Below are 24,133 nucleotides of genomic sequence, written 5' to 3'. Positions count from 1 at the left end.
TTAGCTTAGCACGTTTAATACCACTTCAGGAGCTGGCCAGCAAGCTGGGGGCTCTGTAAGAACACACCAAAGGGAGATAGTTGTGGCAGCCTAACAATGGCAAATTTATAGATGAGTAGAAACATCTCAGAGGGATCAGGAGACTTAAAATATTTAGGGAAATGTTGCTGTGCTCTGAAATTGATGATCAGGGGGGGGGGGGATGGGATGAAAGGTCAGTGAATTGCTAGATCATCTGGTAACTGATTTCTTCCGAAAATTCGGCAGTGTATCTCAGTGGTGCATTTCAGCCCTCCAGCCTTTTCTGAACCAGAACTGCAGTGTGGGGCTAAATTAATAACAAATTTAAAGTTAATCAAACTGTTTTGAAACTCAGAAAGGTTCAGACTTTGGGAAATAAGTTATTTCTTCTATATTCTCCTTGTAAAAGAGACCTGTCTAGTTCTGATCCTGCAAGGTGCTGGATTTCCTTGGCTGCCAGTGATGTAGTTGTAGGAGGTGCTTGGCTAGAGTTCCTACAGATGGTGCTCAGCAAGAGGTAGCATCAGAATGAGAGGAAGAATGGTCGATTGCCGAGGATAGTAGCTTGTGAATTGGGAGACCTGGGTTGAATCCCTTCCATGGATTTCCTGTGTGCCTTTAGGCAAGTGACTCAGGTCTTGTCTACACTACAACATTAGGTCAGCATAAGCTGCCTTGCATTGACCTGCTTGTGCATATATGTACACTTAAATTTGTCTCCCACCAATAACAACAAGGAGTCCTTGTGGCACCTTAGAGACGAAAATTTATTTAGCCCATGAAAGCTTATGCCCAAATAAATTTGTTAGTCTCTAAGGTGCCACAAGGACTCCTCATTGTTTTTGCTGATACAGACTGACGTGGCTACCACTCTGAAACCTGTCTCCCACCGCTGTAAGCTCTCCATCACGCTGACATAGTAACACCACCTCCCTGAGTGGCCCTGAGCTATGGTTGATGTGTTGAGATCAGTGCAGCACAAATGTAGGCACTGCATTACTTACGTTGGTCCTAACACTCCTCCTGCAGCTGTCCCACCATGCCCAACACTGATCACTCTGGTCACAATTATTAACTCCATTGCCCAGGAGTGATTTGCCCTCCCCTCCCTGCTTAGAGCCCCATGAATTTTTGAAATACTTTTTCCTGATTGGCCAGCTTGTTGAGCACACCTACCATCTCACCATGATCATGTACAACGGCCCAGCTGACCATGCTGGCTACATGCTCCAGACACACTCTGGCTTGGAGTACACAGGAGATATTGGATATCACGGGCCTGTGGGGAGAAAAGGCTGTGCAAGCACAGCTATGAACCAGTTGTAGACACCAGACATCTATGAGCAGATTGCCATGGGGAATGCAGGAAAAAGAGTACAACAGGGATCAGCAGCAATGCTGCTTGAAAGCAAAGGGGCTGGAGCAGGCATATCAGAAGGCCATGGAGGCCAACAGTCAATCCGATGCCAAGCCGCAGACCTTCTGCTTTTACAAAGAGCTGCATACCATACTTGGTGGAGACCCCACAACATCCTGCAGACCACCATAAATACCTCAGAGGAGCCCAAGTCACAGGTCCCTGGTGTGAACAGCGTGGAGGTGGAAGAAGAGGAGGATGGGGTCATGTGATTGGGAGGGACCAGCCGTGCCACGAGCCAGGACCTGTTTGAGGCTCCACCGCAGTCCAGGCAGTCGAGCATGGAGGAGCCTGATGCAGGGAAAAGGCACCTCAGGTAAGTGTGTGAATTTATTTTCCACTACCGTGATGACACCCCCAACTTAGCAGGACACAGCTACTGACTTTTCATTAATTTACTTGTTCTAGAAGAGGTAGTGGTACAACAAAGAGAGGTGGAGTTGTTTGCATCTGCTTTCCATTCCCCTGTAGAGTTAGGTGGGGGGAAAGAGCACACAGAGCAGTTTGTTTATGTTCACAGGTATGTCCCTTGAATTCTCCTGATAGATCTTGACGAACCTTTCATGGAGGTACTCTGCAATCTTCTACCAAAGGTTTTAGAGATGGCAGCCTTATTTATTTAACTGCAGCAGGACGCTTTCCCGTGCCAGCTGGTGATAACTTCAGCAGGCACCATTGCAGTAAACAGACTAGCAGCATACAGGCCAGGGTGGCTTTGGGATGCCAACAGCAGTTGTGCTCTCTGTGCCTTTGTTACTCTCAGGAGTGAGATATCCGCTAAAATCACCACCACCTCTGGAAAATGGTGTCAGTATTGAGTACTATTGCCTTGTATTCATAGTTTCATGCAACCAAGCAATTCCTTCCTCATTTTCCTGACCCTGGCAGGCCACATGCACCATGGCTAGAGCTGTGAGTGGCTCTGTGCACAAGCACTCTGAAGCAGAAGTGTCAATAAGCAAGTCTTGTTTAAAACTTTAGGGGAACAAGTTTCTGTTGTGACTATATTGACAATGGTACTACTTTGCATTTTAGCTGTAGCTGCTGGTGCTGTTGTGGCCTCTAGGGGTTCCCCCTCCATACCCATATAACGCATGAGCCAGATAAGGAGGAGAAAGGAGAGGACTCAGGCTGACATGTTCAGCAAGATCCTGCAAGCCAGTGCTTCATTAGACCATGAACAGAGGGCCTGGAGGATGAATATTGCAGACTGTATGGAGAAGGAAAGAGTTGACAGGAAAAAGGCGCAGGAGACAGAGAGGGAGATACACCAAGACATAATGGGGCTTCTCTGGTAGCAAACACAGATGCTGCACACTCCTGTGGACCTACAGGTTCAACAATCCCAAGCTCACCTCCCTTTGCAGTCCAGTTTTCTGTTCCCTGACTGACCAGAGCAGGGGCTGCTCCAGACTAATGAGAGCACCTGACTCCAATTAACCTGCAAAGAGTCAGGCGAGTCCATTAAGGTAATGTGAACACCTGACTCTAATTAAGGCCCTTTTGATACTATAAAAGGGCTCACTCCAGTCAGACTGGGGAGAGCCAGGGAGCGGAAGTGTGGCTGAAGGGCTGGTTAATGAAGACACCCTCAAGCCATCGGTAAGGGAGCCCTAAGGTAAGGGTGAAGAAGGGAGAAGCAGGAGAGCTGTGGGGAAGTGGCCCAGGGAAATGTAGCAACTCTGGCAGTGTAAGGTTGGCTGCCAACAGCTGCTAACATTAGGGTCCCTGGGCTGGAACCCGGAGTAGAAGGTGGGCCCAGGTTCCCCCCAACCCCCCATTACAGAAACACCTCCTGGGAGGGGAAGTCAGGCCCCTGTCAGGACAGGAGGCTAAACTGTTCTGAAAAAAGCCCTAGGGACAGCAGAGACTGTGGGAGTTCTCTCACCAACCTCCCTGCTGGCTTATGATGAAAAGGGCTCAGTAGATTGTAACCCTGGCCCTAGAGAGAGAAGGGCTACGTGGAGGGTCTCAGTGAGCCCCTGAGGCTAGCATAAACTGCATGGAAGCACGGGACCCACAGGGACAAGGTCGGAGCTCTACCACACAGTGTACACTTTGAAACAACTCCATTGTGTTTGTCAATGATCCTCAATAGTAATCAGAAAGGTACAGCAAACAGTACAAAATTAGTAGGCGCATTGTCAGTGTTACATTCATAATGTGCACCAAGCAGTTCATAAGACCCCCAAACTGCAGGGCCAGGTAGAACCCAGTACACTACAACATATTACGGTGACCCACTCTTAGAGCTCTTTCAAAGCCCTCCTTGAGCCGTATAGCTTCACAGCTTTTTAGCTTGTTTTGGTAGCCCTTGTATCTATCTAGACAGCCACTCCACTGCGACCTTGGAGGCAACTTTTCCTCCTTTGCCTCATAGATATTATGCAGGACCCAGCAGGCAGCTATAACCACTAGAATATTTTTCTCACTCAACTCCAGTCTTGTGAGTAAACCACTCCAGGGACCTTTCAATCTACTAAAAGCACTTTCAACCGTTCAGTCGGCACCTACTGAGCTGGTAGTTGAACTTTTCTTGATGCTGTCATGGTGATTGGTGTATGGCTTCATGAATAAGGAGTAGGATGGGTCCCCAGGATCCCTATTGGCATTTCAACATTGCCAATAGTAATCGTCTGATTGGGAAAGAAACTCCCTGCTTGTACCTTTTTGAACAGTGCTGTGTTCTTAAAGATGCAAGCAGCATGCACCTTCCCTGACCAGACAACACTGATGTTGGTGAAGTGTCACCAGTGAGCTACCAACGCTTGCATAACCATATGAAAATAGCCTTTTCTGTTTGACATACTCTGTGACAAGGTGGTCTTGTGCCAAAATAGGATAAGCATGCCGTCTGTAGCTCCACTGCAGTTTGGGAACCCCATTGCTGCAAAGCCATCCAGTATGTCTTGCACAATGCCAAGAGTCACAATCCTACTTGATTAGTGGCCAGGCACGCTTGCATGACAGCAATTCCCACATTGGATTTTCCAACTCCAAAGTGATTTCCCACCGACCAATAGCAATCTGGCATTGCAGATTTCCACAGTGCGATTGCCACTTGCTTCACCACTATCTGTGGAGCTCTCATTCTGGTGTCCTCATGCTGGAGAGCTGGGGTGAGCTTGGAACATGAATCCAGCAATGTGGCCTTGATAGATCCAAAATTTCTTTAGCCTCACAACTGCTCATGATCCCAAACTTGCATTATGATGGGATCCCACCAGTCAGTGCTTGTTTTTTGGGCCCAGAAGTGGTGCTCTTCTGTTTGCAGCTGCTCCTTGAATGCCACTAACAACCTTGAATTGGTTCTCCCTCTGTTCCACAGCAGTCTGATCTCCAGGAAATCATCATGTTCCCTGCACCAATTCTTGTGGCTCTACAGATACTGGCAGATCAGGCATCCGGTGCTTGCAACACTCATGACAATAGTGCAGAGCTGTGCAGGCTCCATACTTCTGTCAGAGATGGCAGACAGTGACAAGTCCCATGCAGGTTTGTGAGATTTTTCAAAATACAGTAAGAAAATTATGGGATAAAGGAGATGGCATTATGAGGTGGAGAAAGCTGCATGATGGGAACTTGACCCTGCAGTGCCAGTCACCTCTGCGTGACTTGGTTCTGCCCCACCGTGCATAGACAAAACTTCCCAAAAGACTGCTGGATGGTGGCATGTTGGATCCTGGGATACCTAGCGTAAGGTTCCATGAACTAAAACCCAGACTTGCGGAGCTTGGGGCAGCACATATTCCCACATGGCTACTAGGTGTGCATGCAGAGCTATAGTCAGGGACATGTGAGAGATTAGGTACCACAGGAAGTACCACCCAAAGGATCCAGAATGACAGTTCTCAGAGGCCCTCTAATTGGCCAAACTCACTATATAATCCTGGAGGATGGCCCAGGAAGTTGTCTGGGTAACTGCACAGGCTTTTGTTCTGCTGTGGTTCCTCATCATACCTTGCCTTCTGAAATCTGACCTGAGCCTGACTCTTGCTTATTGATCCTGGCTCTGGCCATTCATCTAATCCCTGACTGCTGTCTTGTGGCTCTGCTTGATATGTGGACACCAGCCCAGCTGTGACTGCTAAGCAAGACTGCCTACAGCCCAGTGCCTTACGCTGTGGTGCACCACATTGTGCATTGAAACACTCACTCCTGGTGAGCATATGCAGTGGCAATGCAAGGAGCCAAGCATGCACATGCACAAGAAATACACTAACTGTACCATAACTGGTGTTGGCAAAAGTTTGTAGTATCTCCAACTGTAAAACAGGAATAAAATTACTTTAAAGGTTGTGGGGCTGTCAAATAATAGGTTAATGGGGGCTATATAAGTTCCTAAGAAAGGCTTTTAAACTGTTGCCAAATGTTAATAATACAGCTCCTCCATGGGGATGCTGTCTTTAAAAATAACTGGAGAAATCGTTACAGGTTTTGGAGAATTCTAGAAGGGCTCCTAGTGAGCACGCTGCTCTGGTTAAAAAGCAGTCATGGAAACCAGAATCCAGGGTGGCATTTATCCTAGTGAATAATATCTGAAAGATAATTTTGCCATGGTTGTCAGCACATCCTATGTTAAAGTAGCTGATGTCTTTTCAGGAACTCGAATCCCATCTCCAGTACAGAAGTGGCCTGTCAAGGAAACTGAGGCAGAATTTGCTGGATGATGTAATGGGACTGTAACCTTCAAGTTAAACTAAAGTAAGTGCTTACGATGAACGGATGGTTGTATTTTCATGCGTACTTTTAGTAGGCCAACAATACATAGCAGCCTATAAATACATAGCTGTACTTCCATTGCTGGGAAATATGATCTCTAGGGAGATAATAAAGTAGTTGGGAGAACATAGATCCCCAAGGGTGAAGCCACCATCTGGTTGCAGTCAAGTTTCAAAGAAAAGAAATCAAGATATTTGTCAGCAGTTAGCTTATCAGGCACAGTGGCTAAACATACAACACTGTAGTAATCACAGTGACATGAAAATGAGTTACTTTCAAGATGATTCGCTACAGTATATTTCCATGCAGTTCTAGAACCCTGCTAAAACAGCGCTGTGGTACGTATTTAACCAAACAAGAGGGGTATTTCAGGACGTTATTAAGAAGTGATGTGCATTAGAGTGCAGCTTTCTAAATGTCTTACTCTGGAAAACAGAATGAGGCAGAATTCTTCAGGCTAGAATAGCATTTTATATCTTAGCACTATGATTAATGATATACCAGATCTCACTTAAATAAATATTGATTAAAGAATAGATCTTCTAAAACAGTTACTTTGTCCCTGCACAAATACAAATTACAAAAAGGTCCTTACTACTACCAATACGGAGTGAATACCTACTACAAAATGTCTCTTAAGAGAAGACTTTTTTTTTTAAGGTTATGGGGTCAACAGGTTTCTTCTGCATATAAAAATTATTATATGTTGTATCATATTTATCTATGTATCTATTATGCTGGCTTTGTGTGCTACACCTTTAAATCTCTAAGAACTCTGGGGCTTCGCTAGTGCAATACCAGAGGGAAAGTGGCTGGTGCCTTCCCTATTTGGGGAGCACTGAGGTAAGCTAAAGAGGGCCTGGCGTAGAACCTTGGGCTTGTCCTATATTGTTTTCCTGATGTGATGGGCCTTGTGGGTTGCTTCAGGGGTGCAGAATCATCTCAGTGTAAGAACTGAGGGCTGGTAGCCATTTTGTGTTCAAGTCAGTACAGACTGTTACAGAAGCTAGATACGCTGTGTGCTCTCACTTGGAGACTTTACTCTTGTTCTTGTTTTGTCGTTCTGGTAATAAGCCATTTAGACTGAAAATATCTGTGTGCTTGGTGGGAATGGAGATATACCATATGGGGAAATCCAGTGAAATAAAAAGTCAGTTTTGGAGGGATGGACTAGATGACCTCTGAAGCTCCCTTTAACTTCCAGTCCTACATTTCTGATTCTATAGTCTCCCACCTCTAGGTGACATTCTTCCTACAGATGTCCATGCACAATTACCCATCTGTGTGAGAGCTGGCCTCATATAAGGGAGAACTTGGCTATCACCATTATCAACGTTGCTGATTTATCAAATGCAGAATTAGCTTCAGAACCTAAGCCAACACAAGTGATTTTTGCAATTATAAACATCCAAAAGATGAGTTCTCTGACCTCCTAAGTAACTAAGGCAGATTTTAGAGATCACTGTCAGGCTAAATACAAATGATAAACCATGGGGAAAAAAATGGAGGGACAGGGTTTGATTTTGTAGCAAAACTCATTCTGATTTCAACTAGTGCAGGATAAGTGTCCCTGTTATGATGACAGCTTGTACATTTATGGGATTTGAAACAGACTCATGATCCATTTTTCAGCATCCTGCCTCCAACAGAGGACAATGCCAGATGTCTCACCAAAAGGTGAGACACTCCTGTAATGAACCTAACTTTGCAGTACTATATCTTGAGGGGAAGGTTCTTCCTGGTACCAGCTGGTGATCAGTTTATGTCCCAAGTGATAAGGATTGATAACCCTTGTAATTCTATTGTAGTATAGAGGCTGTTCCTATTCTTATCAATGCCTGACCTTTAATTATTTAGGAATTTAGTGAGCTATTTGCACCCAATAATATCCTGTAACACTGGGCTTTTCTGTTCATCTGTTTTAAATGTGTTGCCTTTTTGATTTTTGTAAAGCACCCCCTTATTTTCTGGAGCAGAATAAATGGAAGTGCCCCACTGATACGAAAGAGGTTTTTTTAAAGCTGAGTTCATCTTTAAAAGAACAGAAGAATGACCGTACTGTTCAGACCAGTGGTCCATCTAGCCCAGTATCCTGTCTTGTGACAGAGGCTGGTGCCAGATGCTTCAAATGGAGTGAGCAGAACAGGGTATTCTATCGAGTGATCCATCCTCTGTCGTCCAGTCCAAGCTTCTAGCAGTCAGGAATTTCTCTCAGTGGGAACTCCTGCCATTACCAGTTCTCTTGAAAGCAATATTTTCTGTCAAAATTCCATGCTGTATAAATATTGTTTTAGAATGATGTCCATGCTGAATATGATCATAGCATTTTGTGTTATAAGCGGTTGTATTTTTGTGAAGCTTGAGAGAGACACTCCCAACAGGTAACAAAGAGGGAAACTGGACTGAACTGTGGAAAATGCCTCACTCAGGGCAATCCCTCAGAGAGTGAAATAAGCTGAGATAACCTAAGGCAGGCTCCCTATTGATGTGACATTGTCTTGGTTAAAGTACAGGAAGTCTTGAGCATCCATCTTCATCACCCATTTATGTCATCTCTCTGAAGGTACCTGGCCTGTATTTGAGGAGCTCTGGAAACCGGAGGTGCAATTTAGTGCTTCCATCTGCCTAAAAGGAATTGGACTGTGATTTGTGACCGTTGTCTGGTGATTGATGAGATAAAGATGCAATATATGCACACCCTCTTCCTATCCCCTGATCATGCAGGAAAAGAGTTGTCTCAGACACTTACAGTTGCAGATCTGAGGGATGGGCCTGAACTAACATAGCTAATCTGATCAGCCTCGAACTGTGGGCTTTTTGAAATCTAGCTTCAAGTCCTTCAGCCTGAGCCCCTCTGCTGTACATGTAAATTTTAGATATGCATGATCCAGTGAAGCGCGCACTAATGCTTGATGTCTCTGCAGACACACCAACATTTCATATGGGAATAACATCTGTCATGCTGTATTGTGAAAAGGGTGTTTGTTTCCTCATGTGCCTGACTGAGGTTTACATTTTCAATTTTCTAAGAGCCCTAGGGCTAAACTTGAACTCTGTCACAGAGGTATGGTCCGCAGCAGTGGCGGATGTAACTTCTCCATTCAGTGCGAGTACTCTTCTCCTGCCACTGCTGAGGGGGCTTTGACTACTCACAGAAGCACCCCTTGCCCTGGCACTGCATCGGACCCGAATGCACGGAGTTGAAGAGTGAGGCTGCTCCAGACTCACCCAGCAGCAGCTGCTCCTGTCCTATAGAACTGAGACTGGCCCCCTGCTCTGGGCATTGTGATCTGGTGCACAGGGTCATGGCATCATTCAGGTTTGGGCCAGCAGGGCCATATTTGAGTGAGTGGTGTTGCGGCACATGGGGTCTCAGTGCCCAGAGCGGGGAGCTGGGTCCAGCCCTGCCGGGCAGGAGGAGCTGCTGTTGCTGGGTGAGTGTGGGGTGGGCTCGCTCTTCAGCCTCCCTCTGGGGTCTTTTCATCCTGGTCCAGTGTAGAGAGGGTGATGAGAGGGGGAGGGGGATAGAGGGAGCTGCTGTGGGTTGTTAGTGCCCCTAGGTCACAATGCCAAAGCAGGTAGATGGGCTCAGCCCTATGGGACAGGAGCTGCTGCTGCTGCAGGGCTTCTGTGGGCACAGTTGTGCCCATGAGCCACCATGAAATTCTCCCCTGGTATGCAGAGAGCTCAGTCCCCAGACCTGCAGCACTGCATCTTGTTTCAAGGGCTGGGATTGTTCAGCATTTTGCAAGAGGTGCTCAGCACCTCATGGGGCTGAGCCAGCTAGTTTCCCTCCTGCTTCCTGCCATGCTGCCAAACCAGGACATCCTGTAAATGATCCCAGGCCCACGCAATGGTTGAGGAAAATTGGCCGAGGTGAAAAAGAAAGATGGCATGAGATGGGCAGAAGTGGGAATGGGGAGTTGGGCCAGAGTAGGGTGACCTTCAGAAACTGTGTGACAGGACTGAGAGCAGAGTTGTCATGTCTGTGTGAAGTACATGTCAAGGACATAAGATTGTTACAAGGAGGAGAGAGAAAAATTGTTCTCTTTAACCTCTGAGGATAGGACAAGAAGCAATGGACTTAAATTGCAGCAAGGGGCAGTTTAAGTTGGACATTAGGAAAAACTTCAGAACTGTCAGAATGGTTAAGCATGGGAATAAATTGCTTAGGGAGGTTGTGGAATCTCCATCACTGGGGATGTTTAAGAGCAGGTTAGACAAACAGGGATGGTCTAGAAGATAATACTTAGTCCTGAGTGCAGGGGACTGGACTAGATGACCTCTTGAGGTCCCTTCCAGTCCTACGATTCTGTTTTATGCTGTGAGTTGTATTCCTGAAGAATCAGTGCTGGCACCTGTGAGAGATTTGGGCAGATGCCACCAGTGTTGGAATTTGGACTGAACTATGGAATTGGAGGAACAAGACCCACCACCTGAGTCTGTCTGACTTGAATATCTGGGCTTTATTGCTGTCCAGAGTGGAGTAGGGATTGTGGGAAACCTCTTGCCCTTCAACAATGCCCCTGTATGGTATTGTGAATAATGAGTAGCATGGCTTGGGGTGCTCTGCATTAATAGATAGGAAAAACACGTCAAAAATACCCTCTTCTGAATATACATGGGAAAAGGTTGATCTCACAAATGATAACCAGAGCGGGTGTGGATAGGCACTATAGGCCTGAGCAAAAGCCCATTGAAATTAGTGCCAAGAGTCCCACTGAACTGAAGAGGACCAAGTCCTAGGGGAGCTGCTCTGCATTTCAGAACTTGCCACTTTGCTGTCTTAGGCATGCTCCAGTTCTGTGTTGAGACAAGCCTGCTCAACAGAGCCACACTTTCAGTGATTTTGAGATGGTCTAATTGTCTCCAAAGAAAAGAGGCTGAAGCCAAGAAACTCATTTTGCATATAGCCTGTGTTTGAGTCCAATCTGAGGTGAAAGGTCAAAGCATTAACCCTTTATATCTCTCCCCACTGTTTTTTACGTCTTTATTCCATCATCATCATCTTTTATTGCATACCAGGGGCTACTGAAACCATTTGAGAAGGAAATTAAGGGCCATATACTGCCTAGGCTTTGCACGCACATGGCTCTTGAAGATCTATTCTCTCCTGGATGTGCCAATATATAGCTTCCATTAATGTTAACAGGAATCACAAAGAAACACTGAAGGGAGAACAGAGGAAAGAACTCTTAAAGAAATTAGAAGAAATCTAAAAAGCCACTGCTCAGTTCATTCTTCCCTCCCACCATGTAACCCTCTTCTTTGAACCTCTTCACTGGCTTCCTCTCCTTCCACAACAGGTTCCTGCTCCTTGTCCTGACCTTCTAGGTTCTGCACCATTCTGCTCCTGACTACATATCTGCTCTCATTTCCTCCTAGCTACTATTCTCCCACTCTTGGCTGCATTCATCATCCATATGCTGCCCACTACTCAGGGGTGAAAGTAACTTTAAGGACTTACTGGTACGCCAGAGTCCTGAGCTGAGGGCGGGGCCTCAACCGAAAGGGGCATGGCCTCAACCAGATGAGGTGGGGCATTTAAATTCCTGGGCCCTTTAAATCAAGTGCTCTGGCAGCACTTCGGGCCCTTTAAATCACCCCTGGAGCTACCAGCTGCAGAAGCGGCTGGCAGCCTTGGGGTGATTTAAAGAGTCTCCAGAGGAGCCCTGGGGCCCTTTTAAATTGGCTGCCACCACTACCCCGGGGCTCGGGGTTCTGATGGAGATTTAAAGGGCCTGGGGCTCTGCTGTGGTAGCAGCGACTGGAGCCCCTGGCCCTTTAAATTACCACCAGAGCCCCACTGCCACTACTCCAGGGCTCTGGCAGTGGGGCACGGGTGGCAATTTAAAGGGTCCAGGGCTCTGCTGTGCTACTGGGGGCCTGGGGTAGCCGGTCTGGTACAGCGCACCGGCTCTTGTCAGTATGCCGGACCGGACCGGACCGGCTTACTTTCACCTCTGCCACTACTCTCGGGAGCTGTCTTCTATTTCTCAGGCATCAAGTGTCCTCCCTCTCAATATCCTCTTGGGGAGGTGGGAATAGTTATGGGTCCAAGCCGTAAAGCTGGCTCTATATCTGAATTTCTCTAAAGATCAGGCCAGTTTCTTCAGGAAGCACTCTTCATCTTTGAAGCCTTTCAGTGCTGGTCTTTCTGAGGGTCCCCACTCGATGCAGAACTGTCTTCTGGCCTGTCATGGGTCTAAACAGATTTATGTGTTTCAGAATGACATTTTAGGCAGCTGGGGTCAAGAGACTGTCTCCTTATTCGTTCATGAAGTAATGAGTTTATTTTAGCGGTCTGGGAGGAAATATCAAATTTATATGCAAGTTATATTTATTTGGTTGTCTCCAGTTCCCCTTACCCTTCATCATATTGCTCATCATCTTAGGTCATGTGCTCTTTAGGGCAGGGACTGTGCCTACCTCTCGTTACAGCTTCTAGTATAATCCTGAACAGGACAGCTGGAAGCTATTAGAATATTAAATATTTAATAATTATGAAGTTGTGCTCTCCAGTCATTCAGAGCCCAAATTAGATACCTTCAATGCCAGATATTCTCTCCTCTCTGAAAAATATCTGGGCAATACCTGTAACGCCTATCTTGAGTTTTGCAAAAGCAAGCAGTTTTGTAAATGCTGAAATCATTAATTATCTGGACTCTAATGAGACTGAATTGAAAAGAACTTTATATGGTTTCACTGCATTGTGCTGGCTATCACACATTTAGATAGGCCTTGATAGTGAATGGATATCAAAACTCACACAAAAGTAGTTCCACAGTTAATCTAGACATTTGCTTACCAAAGATCTGTGTTAATGAGATCTTATTTTCGGAGCAAATCTTTGTTGCTAAAAAAGAGGGTTTTTTTCAGTGATGTCTTTTAACGTTGATAGTCTTATAGACTAGTTTCAATATATTTTGGCTTCCTTCGAGCAGTTCAGTCTAGAATGTTCCTGAATACAGCACTGCTGTGTATGTAGGGGAAAAAAGAGAGAAGAGAGAGAGGAAAAAAAACCCAGGAGAGTGGAGGGGGTTAAGGATCATTGCTACTCGTGCACCTCCTGCTCTCCAGAACCCAGGAATAAGTGCACTGCACTTCCCTGAGTTAAATTTGTTGGGAAGTGCAGATGCTCGGCAGCTTTGAAAATCAGACCGCTTTGATTTAAGGGCTAATTTTTAAGCACACACTTGTAAAAATGTTAGCTAAAAATTACAGGTGGGATTTTCAAAGGCATCTAATAGGAGATGGGCACCTAACTCTCTTGAATGTCAACAGGATTTTGGTACCTAACTCCTTTAAAAATCCCAGCCAACAAATCCTGCAAAGTGTATCTTGCAGACACCATCATTGTCCTCCACCTCATTCATGTATGTGGAGCTGACAGAGGCCATCCAAGTGCTGATTAAGACCATTTAACTTTGTCATGCTAAAGAAGGTTTTTGCAAGTCGAAAAGGGCCAGTGACTTTTGTTTGAAGGCTTCAGGGAATTGCTGGGACTCATTGGTTTCACTAAACAAGAGGCTCCATGACCAGCGAGTCTCGCTGCATATGAAAAGGTCACTCCCCATGTTCAAGAGAGGAGATTCTTACACTTGTCAGCTTGAGTGATGGAGATTCTCTACTCTCAGAGCCATAATATTCATGTCATACAATTGCCAGAAGCACTGGAGATGGATGGCCAAAGAATATATTTTCCTGACACTTTAATATGATGAGAGGGGAGGATACAGCACAATCATCCAATATAGAGTAAAGAACCAGAGTGGGGCCTTGGCAGAGCAGACAAAAGGCCAACACAGTGCCCACATAGCAAGGCCTGTCCTCTGCAGGACACAAGCAACTGAAGTGAGGCTGGCCTTAATAAAGGCAGCGATTGTCTGTATTGGGAGAGAAACTGAACATAAGACTGGCCATACTGGGTCAAACCAAAGATTCATCCAGCCCAGTTTCCTGTGTTCCAGCAGTGGCCAATGCCAGATGCTTCAGAGGGAATGAACGGGGCAATTATCAAGTGATCCATCCTCTGTTGTCCAGTCCTAGCTTCTGGCTTCATATGTGTTTAGAGCGAATGCTATTCCTGTGCAAATAAGCAGTCATCCTCCAAGTTTCTTTGCAAAGATCATAACTTCACACTAGCTATTTCAGGACCCACCCCTCATGCACCTGTTATATGCAACAGGCCCAATCCCATTCTCTTTGCAGTCAGTAGCAAAAGCTCCTCTTAATTCCACCTGCCTGATATTGATCTCACTTACAATGGTTTTATGCAGATGTGACTCTTTGTTTCAGTGGACTTATTTTTCATTCCCAGTGGGCCCAACTCTAATCACACACCAGTGTAAACAGAACTGACCCCAATATGAACATGAAGGTTGTGATTCTGCAGCTGGCTTGGGTAGCTGTCCCATTGGGTTCAGTGGGAATTCCCAAGCAGAGTGGCTTTATAGTGACTCATTCCAGCCTGTGAGGAGATGGTTTGGTAGGGAAGTAGCAAAGGTGTTGGAGTCTGGTGCCACGAGTCCCCCTGGAAGTGTGTGTTCTCTCTCACACACACACACCCTCACACCCACCCACCCTCATTGACATTGACGAGAGTTCTGTATGTGGACAGGGAGCACAACTTTGGAGAAGAGATTCAAGAACCACTGCACAGAGCTGAGAGGAGAGTTTTGACCTTAAACTAGCAGTTACCAGAGACCCAGAAAACTTCTTGATTCAGCCTGTTCACTGTATAAAACAAACCAACATATGAACTGACTTTTATCTTCTCTGCCTTCAGCCAATGGCTTATGCCACCCTACTTTTGTCTTCACCTGTTGTCTGTCCATGTAGACTGCAACTCCTGGGATAGAGATCTTTTGTTCATTATACCTGTGTACAGCACATAGCACAAAGGGGCCTTCAGCCCTGACGGGGGACTAGCACAAAACAAAAAACTATTTTTCAAACTATTCTATAGCTCAGTATGACTTAAATATACTGGGCCAAATATATCCCTGATGCAACCCCATTCCAGTCAGTGAAGTTGCACCAGGGATGAATTTTACTCAGTTTATTTTTAAAACTCTGTTTAATCACTAAATATGGAGTACAAAAAATTTTGATTTTGTACAATAAAAGCCACTAACAGCACACTGAAGAGGGGCATAAACCCACAACACCGTGTATCTGTGCATGCTGAAGATATATAATCACTGCTTTAGGCCACTCAAAAGTCTAGTCATGAAACCACTTATAAAATACATTACTTTTCCCATATCAAATGTATTCCACATGAAATTCCTTGTAAAAACTGTCAGATTCTGAAGGCTCCATGTCCAGGGCTGCTCTTAGTTACTCTGGCTAGAACAACTCCGTAAGACTCATCCCCTGGGTGAAGGTCAGTGAAACGTCCTGCTCCAATTCTGCCTCCTCAAGTCCCTATCACCCCCCTTTCCGTCTCAGAAGAACATCCTTTTCCTGTGTCTTCTAGATGGCCTCAACAAGCTCCCCAGTGCTGAGTGGTGGAAGCAGGCAGTGTAAAGCTGCCTATAAGGACTCCTTACACCATGGCAATACTCAGCTGCCTCTTTAGGGCAGCTTTGAAGTCACTTTGTCACCTTTGCTCTAGTAACATAAAATGACCTTATGAGACATTGAGAATCAGGTCTCTAGGTCTGAGCTGACTTTAAATGTGGTGACTCTGTAACCATTGGTCTCAGCAAATGTTTTCTCCCTCGATGTAGTTTGAGATGGAAGGTTTGCGAACAGAAAATTGCAGGCCTTATTGTAATCTTTAAAAAAAAAAAAAAAAAAAAGATTTTGGACATCCTATCTTATATGAAATTTTGCCTGACAAAATGTAGCAAACTGGGCAGCAATTCAGGTACAATTGCCTTTCAAAGAATTAAATCGGTCTGCAGGACTGGGTCTCGGGAGCAACCTCAAGGACTATTAGAATGTGACAACTTGTATACATGACATTTGCAAATGTGAATATTGTTGAAAGTGAGTAATAGTGCCCTGGGGTGTAATGGCTCTCTGTCAGTGTGCTGATGGATTGAGATGATCTTAAATTTCTATTGTTTCTTACTGAATCTGGCAGGGATTGATTGAGAATTGTATCTAAGCAACAAGATGGACGGAGACAGAATACTGAAAGATAGTAATATGAGCTTTACTTAATGGGTTTATCATTTGTGTCTTAAGGTCTTTCCTAATGACTAAGAAACGGACATCAATATTACCTCTTCAAATAATACTTTAACTCTGGCGAAATTAATTATCTTTATGCCTTTGGTTGGAACATCTTGAAAGTGCAGGATTATTCAGTGCCTGATTATTTGTTCTTTATAGAGTAATATTGGTTTGCATGGTTCTACATAAATGGGAAAACATGATGGAGCCATATTATGTTCTCAGGTACAACCCCATTGAAATCAGTGGAACTGGGCCAGTGCAAATTACTGGAATTTCAATTGATCCCTGCCTCAAGCAGCTAACAGTCCACAGTCCTGATCCTGCAGACACAGATGAATTTTACTTTTGGCCTGTGAGTAGGGTTGTCAACATTGTATTTCAACAAGAAAGGACTTATCTTATCACCCCCGCCCCATCCATCCTCCCAATATTATCATAATCACCAATAATAATTATACATAGCACTCACCTACATTCGCAGGGGTATTTCTTGTTGCTTTCTGCAGCACTCAGCAACTCCCAATCTTGTTGTACTGAGATGAAGAAGTAAGGGATGTCCCTTGTAATAAGGGACTGGGGGAAAAACTGTACCTGTGAGTAGCCCTGTTGAAGTCAATGGGACTATTTAGACGTATGAAGGTAAGCACTTTCATAACAGTTTGCAGGCTCAGGGCCCAAATTAGACCAATAACATGATTATAAATTCTGGAGGAACAAGGAGTGAGAAACTTGGATTTAAATGAAGAGTTGCTCTAAGGAGAATAAAATACAAAAGGGCTCAGATCTTACAGACTGGGGTTTCCAAGGTGCCTAAGGGAGCAAGTTGCCAAAGTCTATAGGATTTCACAACCCCAGAAGAGCCTAGCCCCCTTAGATGCTTTTGAAAACCCTAGCCTAGTGAATAGCTGTCTTGTGATCTGCATAAAACAGTGCTCTCACATACACATCCTCAATCTCCCCACTCCCCCTAGCAAAAACAAAGCCCCTTTATGTGATTTCTGGTAGAAAACCTTCCCCAAGCTGCTGTTAAAACTTTTGGTCTTAGGGCAAGTCTACACTACCACGATACATCAGTGCACCTGCCCCGATGCAGCTGTGCCGCTGTAGTGCGTCTGGTGAAGACGCGCTACGTCTACAGGAGAGTGCTCTCCCTTTGGTATACCACCTCAGCGAGAGGGAGAAGCTATATGTCAGCTGGAGATTCTCCCACCGACAGTGCAGTCTGGACAGCATTTAAGTCGATGTAACTTGCGTCGCTCGAGTGTGGCTTTTTTTCACACCCCTGAGCGACATACGGTACATTGACTTAAGCAGTAGTGTAGACAAGCCTTCAGTCTCACAATTGGGTGCACATGGCACACTTCCTTCTCTCGGCTCTTCCTGGGGTCATCTCTTTTTTTGGGGACCCCAATGTTTATTGTGTCAATCTGCTTCCACACAAGCACTCGAAGGGCCAGCTCCTTGTGTAGGGCATATCAGACAGCTCTGGCCATTTGTTAAAAAACCTTATCACAGTGCAATGATTTAAAAAAAAACAGACCTGATCTTTAAAGGTCAATATCTCTGTATTTTAATGTCCCTCCTGCAGGAGCAAGGGGTTATTGCTGGGGACTGGTTGATCACTTGATTAATGTATTTATTAACTTAGCTATTTTCATTGTATATCAAGGGAGTCAGCCAATTTGAAAACAGACAAATAAATACTTTTAAAATATTTTGCTTCCTGATTAAACCTCATATGTCACCCTCAGACTTGGGCAAAACTAGTAGCAAATTAAGCCCTAGAAAAAGTGGCTGAGGCATCTCTAGCATAAACCTGTTGACTCAGTGGAAGGATGAATCTGGCCCATTAACTTTAGCAAAGGCAAAATTATAACTGCAATGTCACAAATGAGGAGCGCAGAATCCACACTTAAGAAATAAGCAGCAGTAGCAAGTGTCTCCTCCTGTTCTCCCAGGCATGCATGGCATCAGGTTGTTTATAAGAAGCATCAGCAGGGAACCTTAGCAGACACATTCACCACAGTCCCCAAGTTTTCTCTCATGCCTTCTAGTTCAAAGGGCTCATCTTGTTCCTTAGAATAAAGAATTTTGCAACAAGTGCTGATACTTACCACATCAAAGCTCAAGGGAGTTTGCATTGTTTGTAGAACGTTAGGCCATAGACAAATTAAAGAGACGTGGAGTTTCAAAATTTACTTTAGCAAGCCAGTGCCTGCATGCTTAGTACTCAGGGAGAGTTAGATACTACAGTGATAGGTACTATAAAATCCTCTGTAGAGATTTAGAGACTAAGCTAAAGCAAACTGAAGTAAGTGGAAAAGCCTCCCATTGACTTCACTGGGCTTTGGATTAGCAATTAAAACTTGTTGGAAAAGAGGCAGGCTCTTTTACAAATATGTTAATGCTGTACTTTTATGAGTCCAGGAGGAAAAAACCATTGATTTAATTCAAATGTTTATTGCAAAATATAGTCCAAAATCATAACCTTTTGGATACTATCAGAATATATATACAGCAGACTGAGTGTTGAATCAATAATACAACTTGCTTAATAATCAATATTATGCAGAGAGGATGCCAAATTCTTCTCTACTGATTTTTTTGTTCAGTTGGTGCACTATAAATTGTGTTATTTCATCCGATACAGATATATATATATAAACCCCAGACAGTTTTATATAGAGAGAGGGAGAGAGAGAGAGTCCATCTGATTTATATTGGATGAAATAACACAATATATATTGCATGAAATCTGTACATACTGCCTGTAAATCTAGGAAAGCACTTAAGGTGAAAAAAGTTGTAGTTGTCCCAATATAAACCATGATGTTGTGAAGACCCTTCTCACATCAGAAAGTGCGTAAGTATTACATTAAAAATATCTACAAGCAAGACGTGCATCAACCACACAGGTTCATATTCCGCTCTTAGGCTTGTGCGGCATCATTGAAGTCAACAGGGAAGCGCATAGGTACCTGAGACCAGATTTCAGCCTGGAACAGCGAGATCGGATCTCTGTTATACTGATGCCTGGAGTTACTCCACTGCCTCAGTGGATTTACTGCAGATTGACAGTGGTGTAAATGACAACTGAATCAGGCCCACAGACTGTCATCTGATATACCAAAAAATGAAACTACTTCTTTACCCGGATACACAAATACAGTAACTGCGAGGAAGAAGCGTGTTACAAGGAAATATAAAAACCAGGAAAGTAGGCAGGAAGGCCCGAGGTCCACTAGGGCCCATGGCCTGCTCTGTGTAATCACACAACATCGGTCATGTGGCATACACCCACCTGACCCTACCTGGACAATCCCCATTTAACGCTTTAAGAGGAAGATTAGCGCCTCCCACCCCACCATGTCCCTCAGGATCCTGGGGAAATTTCTTCCCAACCTCAAATTTGGTGATCAGTTGGCAACCGCGGGTAATTGGAAAAGCAGATCTTTGTCATGAATCCACTTGTTAACAGCAGTGAGTTGCCAATTATCTCTTGTGCCCCCTGTTCCGCCGCCTGGTGGTATTGGGAGACGAGCCATCTCTTCTGGAGCAGTAATGCTTGGTAACCACCTGTTTGCACTGCTGGCATTTCACCATGCAGCACCAGTGGAACTTGCAATTGCAGCTGGTGACAATCTCAGTCCTCTTCTCCTCCACTTTCAGGCCGCACTCAGTGCAGAGCCTCCTGCAGCTCCTCCTCTCCCACTGAGACAAGTTCTTGCCACTCTGCAGGCATTCCCGCCCCTCGGTGCCATGGAGGCCCAGACTGGCATTCCTGACGCAGTAATCAGGAGAGTCTTCCAGGAAGACAAGTTCTGTGGCTAGCACGGTGCTGAAAGTCTCTGCTGTGGCCCCACGGCTGTCGGCACTATTCCCAGCTCTCATCCTTCTCTTGTCCATCTCCAGCTTCTGGGCCTGGTCATATTTGATCTTCAGATAATTCCCAATTTCTCGAAACTCAGCAAGCTGGAGCCAGCAGGTCTGGATGCTGCAGCTGCCCGATACCCCGTGGCACTTACACGTCCTTTTCATTGTTGCTTTCACAGCCTGGGATGAAAAGGCAGAGCAGTTAGGGACAGCAGAAAACTGCAGCACAATCATGGTCTGTTACAATAAAACTTCAGTGGCATAAGGGGTTGCTCATCTTTCAGTCATCAGTTCTAATCCAGCTCATGCTAGTTGGGGCTGAAAGTCATTACTGTGTAGTGGCCCATATGAAATGAACTGGTGCTCTCAGTCCAGTTCCTGATGGACATATGTTCCATCCCTAACTGGGAGCTGGCAGAGATGTAAACATTCAATGGGCATGAGCTACTTTACCCCAACAGCTGGAGTCTCTCCAGGCCTCCTGTGAAGCACATTGGCAAGGTAATGCTATTACCTGGGCTGTCCCAGGTCTCTGAATAACTTCTGCGTGAACGGTGCGGGTTTGACAGCTCCACACGTGAAGATATGAAATAATCTTAGACACAGAATGATAATCTAAGTATTTATTCTAATAATCTATGTAGCATCTTTAATCCAATCACTTCACCAATATCATCTACCAGTCCCTCTCTACAATAATTATAGGGTGCCAACACTGTAGTATCTATGTCCGATTATTAGGCTTTGATATATCCTACAAAATAGGTATGCTGAATGTTGCCATCCTCATTTTAAAGCTAGGGAAACTGAGGCACAGAAAGATTAAGTGACTTGTCCAGGGACCCCCTGCAAGAGCCAAGGTTAGAATCTAAATTGCCTGGCTCCTGCTACCCTGCTCTAACCAACAGACAACATTTCCTCCCTAATGAAGGCCTTGAGCTGCACATGACAAGAGATGAAAATAGGGTTTGCTCTATTTTACTGTCTGAACAAGTGCTTACTAGCTACAGGACTCCAAAGACTAGGTTTTGCAATTCTTGAGAAACAGTGCATGTCACTATATTTGCTGTTTGCTTTGCTTCGAACTGAAGTGCAAGTGAAGCCTATTGCAATAATTTTCTGATGTTCAGATTTTAGGACCTGATTCCAAAATCCTTGCTCCTTATGCACATGCAGTAGTACTTGTTCATGCAAGCAGTCTTGCTGAAGTCAATGGGACAACTCAGGGTTGCAGAATAATGGGGCCTTAAAGCTTTGTAGATTATGAGCTGATTATGAAGATATTTTGGATACAGACAACTTTTTTTTTTTTTTTTTTACTTACAAGTCTCCCTGCTTCATTGTTATGCAGATTCATTAAAGCTCTGGCATCTTGTCCTGTCTCCAAAGCATCCACAAATAGTTTGGAAATTCTCTCGCCAAATTCCACATTATCACTGCAGCCTCCCCAGACCCATCCTCGGCCACCTAGGAAAGGACGCATCGTTCACAAATAATAACTATGTGCAGAAGCTCAGGGCGTAGGTGGATTTCAGTACAATATGTAACCCAGAGCTCTAGGAAATATGTTGGAGGAGCCATTCCTGCATTGGCAGGGAGTTAGCTAGATGAGAAGAACCATAGAATCATTTCAATGTGTAATTCTTACGAATGTTAAAAAGCAGGAACAGTCCTTTGAGCCGATTTCTCACTCTGTTACAAGGAAGTCAATGGGGCTGCACAGTTGGAACACAGTTAAATGTAGCCCTACACTTTTTCCAAGTCTGAAAATTGTGATGCCATCAACCCAAAAGCAGATCAGTGTACTAGACCAGTAAAATCACAGCTCACCTACACGGCCATTCCTTGAATCATCACAGCCACAGTTGTCAAAGTCTCCCATGCTGCAGTTTCTGGTGAGCGTGTACATTACTCCAGCAGAGCTGATGGCATGAACAAAAGAGGTTTCTCTGGTAGCTGGAAAGAGATGAAAAGAGACTCTGTCACCTTCAAGAACAGAAACCACCCTCAGTCTCAATTCTCGTGGAGCTGCCAACCAACCGAGCAATTGCTGGGCTGAAGTCTTTGCATAAGGCAATTAGGACAAAAGATAGCGGTGCGGGAATTAAACCCTCCATAGAACATGGCAAAGTGCTTGTGAATTCTGTCTTCTGCCAGCTTTGTTGTTACTGGCATGACAAAGTGTCACCTTGTGTGTATTTACATATGGAAAAGAGTTTCATGGTGACAATGAGATTTTATATAACAGGCTCGATCCTAACACCAAGATCCGCTATTGCTGACTTCTTTTGATACCCAGTCAGAGTTACTCTGTAGCAGTTTTCTGTCCCTGTCTGTTTTCTGATTTGGTGGCAGTCTCCTGCATGGTCTTCTCTACACAGTAAAGCTGCATCAGTTTAACTTAAATCAGTTTTTAAACTCATGCAAACTCTTCTCTGGACACACTTTTTAATTTCACTTTAAGAAGTTTCTTTTCAGTTTAAACCTGCTCCCATCATATAGGCTAAACTGCAAGAAGCCACTCTTAAGCTGAAGAGAGAGAGTGTGTGTGTGTGTGTGTGTGTGTGTGTGTGTTCATTGGTTGAACTAATTTGGATTTAAAGTCACACCTGAGGTTAAACTGGTGCAACTTTGTCATGTAAACAAGCAAGCTCTTAGTGTGAGGCTGTATCTGCAGCCTGTCTCTTGAACCTCCCTCCCTCCCTCCCCGCTCCAAAATTTACCATTCTAATATATGTATCTGTATAGTCTAGATCCTGCCTAACTATAAACTGGCTGTATCCCATACACAGAGATGGCAGGAGGGAAAGGAAGGAGTGCTAGATAAATCCATGCTCAGCCTCTAAATACACACTTACCACTCCGCAGTCTGTTATGAGTCGAGAGCTGCAGGGCACTTTCTGGGCAGTTCCAGCGCTCCCAGGTGAACTGGTGTTTACATTCTTCAATCCCGCTGTGGGCCCCCACAGCCACACTGGTGGAATAGGTCAGATACGCCTTGCACAGAAACAGAATGGGTCTTAAACTCCCAAACCTTTCAAAAGGCCACTTGAAAGCAAATGCAAATGGGTTTCAACTGTTTCCCCTCATTACACAGAGGGAGCTGGTGCCCATATGCACATCAGTAAATGTGGTGCCTTAGAAAGGCAACATTTGGTTTGCTAACAGGAAAAATCTATCATTAAATTCATCAAAATCCATGTGTAAATTACCTTTGGTCCCGTCATCAGAAAGTTGTTCACAGACCTGTAACAAATAAAACAGGATAAGTGAGATAATTTAACACAGACTCAGACGCATCACCAAAACGTCCTCGTTCAGCTGGGCTGAGACCCTACCATGCTGACGTGTGGAAAATGGCACAATAGATCCCAATGCTGTTGAAGATGATGAAGGTGTTGCTCTTCATGGCTGTTAGGGTGAAGTTTTATTCCACTAGTTGATCTAAAGCTCTCCACACCAGAGAGGTTTGAATGAGCAGGGCAGCTCTGCTTCTCTCCACACCCAAAGAGGGGATACTCAGGACAAGGAAAGTTAAAAGAATCCAAATCTCGGATATTTATAAGGTGAAGTTCTGAATGACCAATACCCCCTATTCATTTGCTACCCAATGACCCTATGTGGTAAAGAAGCCTCTGATCCAATGGGTGACAAGATAGCAAAGGAAACGCCTAAAGCTGCACTTCAAAAGACAAGGAGCAGTTGTCACCCAGAGCCTGTGATGATTCTCAAGGAGAGTAAACTTCCCTAACAATGGGCAACCTTTAATTCTATTAAACACACCAGCATTCATCTCTCGCTGTCTCTCTCTCTAGCTAAGGTCCACTTGCCTTCTTCATGATACTTTGCCTCTGCACAGAGGCTCACTTCCCTGGCTCCTCTCAAATAACAACCACATTTCTATAGTTCCCC

At 44.8% G+C, this 24,133-nt stretch overlaps 1 protein-coding gene and 1 long non-coding RNA gene across 4 annotated transcripts in view; one reads left to right on the top strand and one right to left on the bottom strand.

Annotated features, from left to right (window-relative positions):
- Positions 1–2,802: 2,802 nt before the first annotated feature.
- The window catches only part of LOC116823423 (uncharacterized), a 33,474-nt gene continuing 12,143 nt past the window's right edge, over positions 2,803–24,133 (top strand). Inside the window, exons 1-4 of one of the 3 annotated variants that reach the window (XR_012656344.1) lie at positions 2,803–2,907; positions 4,767–4,933; positions 6,041–6,142; positions 7,720–7,837. This is a non-coding gene — a long non-coding RNA (uncharacterized LOC116823423). Of the gene's footprint in view, positions 2,908–3,356; positions 3,548–4,659; positions 4,934–6,040; positions 6,143–7,719; positions 7,838–24,133 lie in introns of those variants that run through there. The other 2 variants (XR_004373413.2, XR_012656343.1) reach the window with 2 other exon arrangements.
- On the bottom strand, positions 19,020–23,499 carry WNT8A (Wnt family member 8A). Its single transcript, XM_032777934.2, has 5 exons — positions 23,434–23,499; positions 23,080–23,218; positions 22,052–22,177; positions 21,546–21,688; positions 19,020–20,401 (listed from the first exon to the last, which is right to left on the bottom strand). Exons 1-5 carry the CDS (start codon positions 23,446–23,448, stop codon positions 19,841–19,843), a joined length of 984 nt encoding a protein of 327 aa, XP_032633825.2. The 5' UTR covers positions 23,449–23,499; the 3' UTR covers positions 19,020–19,840.

This window comes from Chelonoidis abingdonii, chromosome 7, assembly GCF_003597395.2.
Source record: "Chelonoidis abingdonii isolate Lonesome George chromosome 7, CheloAbing_2.0, whole genome shotgun sequence".
Taxonomy (NCBI): domain Eukaryota; kingdom Metazoa; phylum Chordata; order Testudines; family Testudinidae; genus Chelonoidis; species Chelonoidis abingdonii.
This window is presented reverse-complemented; position numbering and strand designations above follow the sequence as displayed.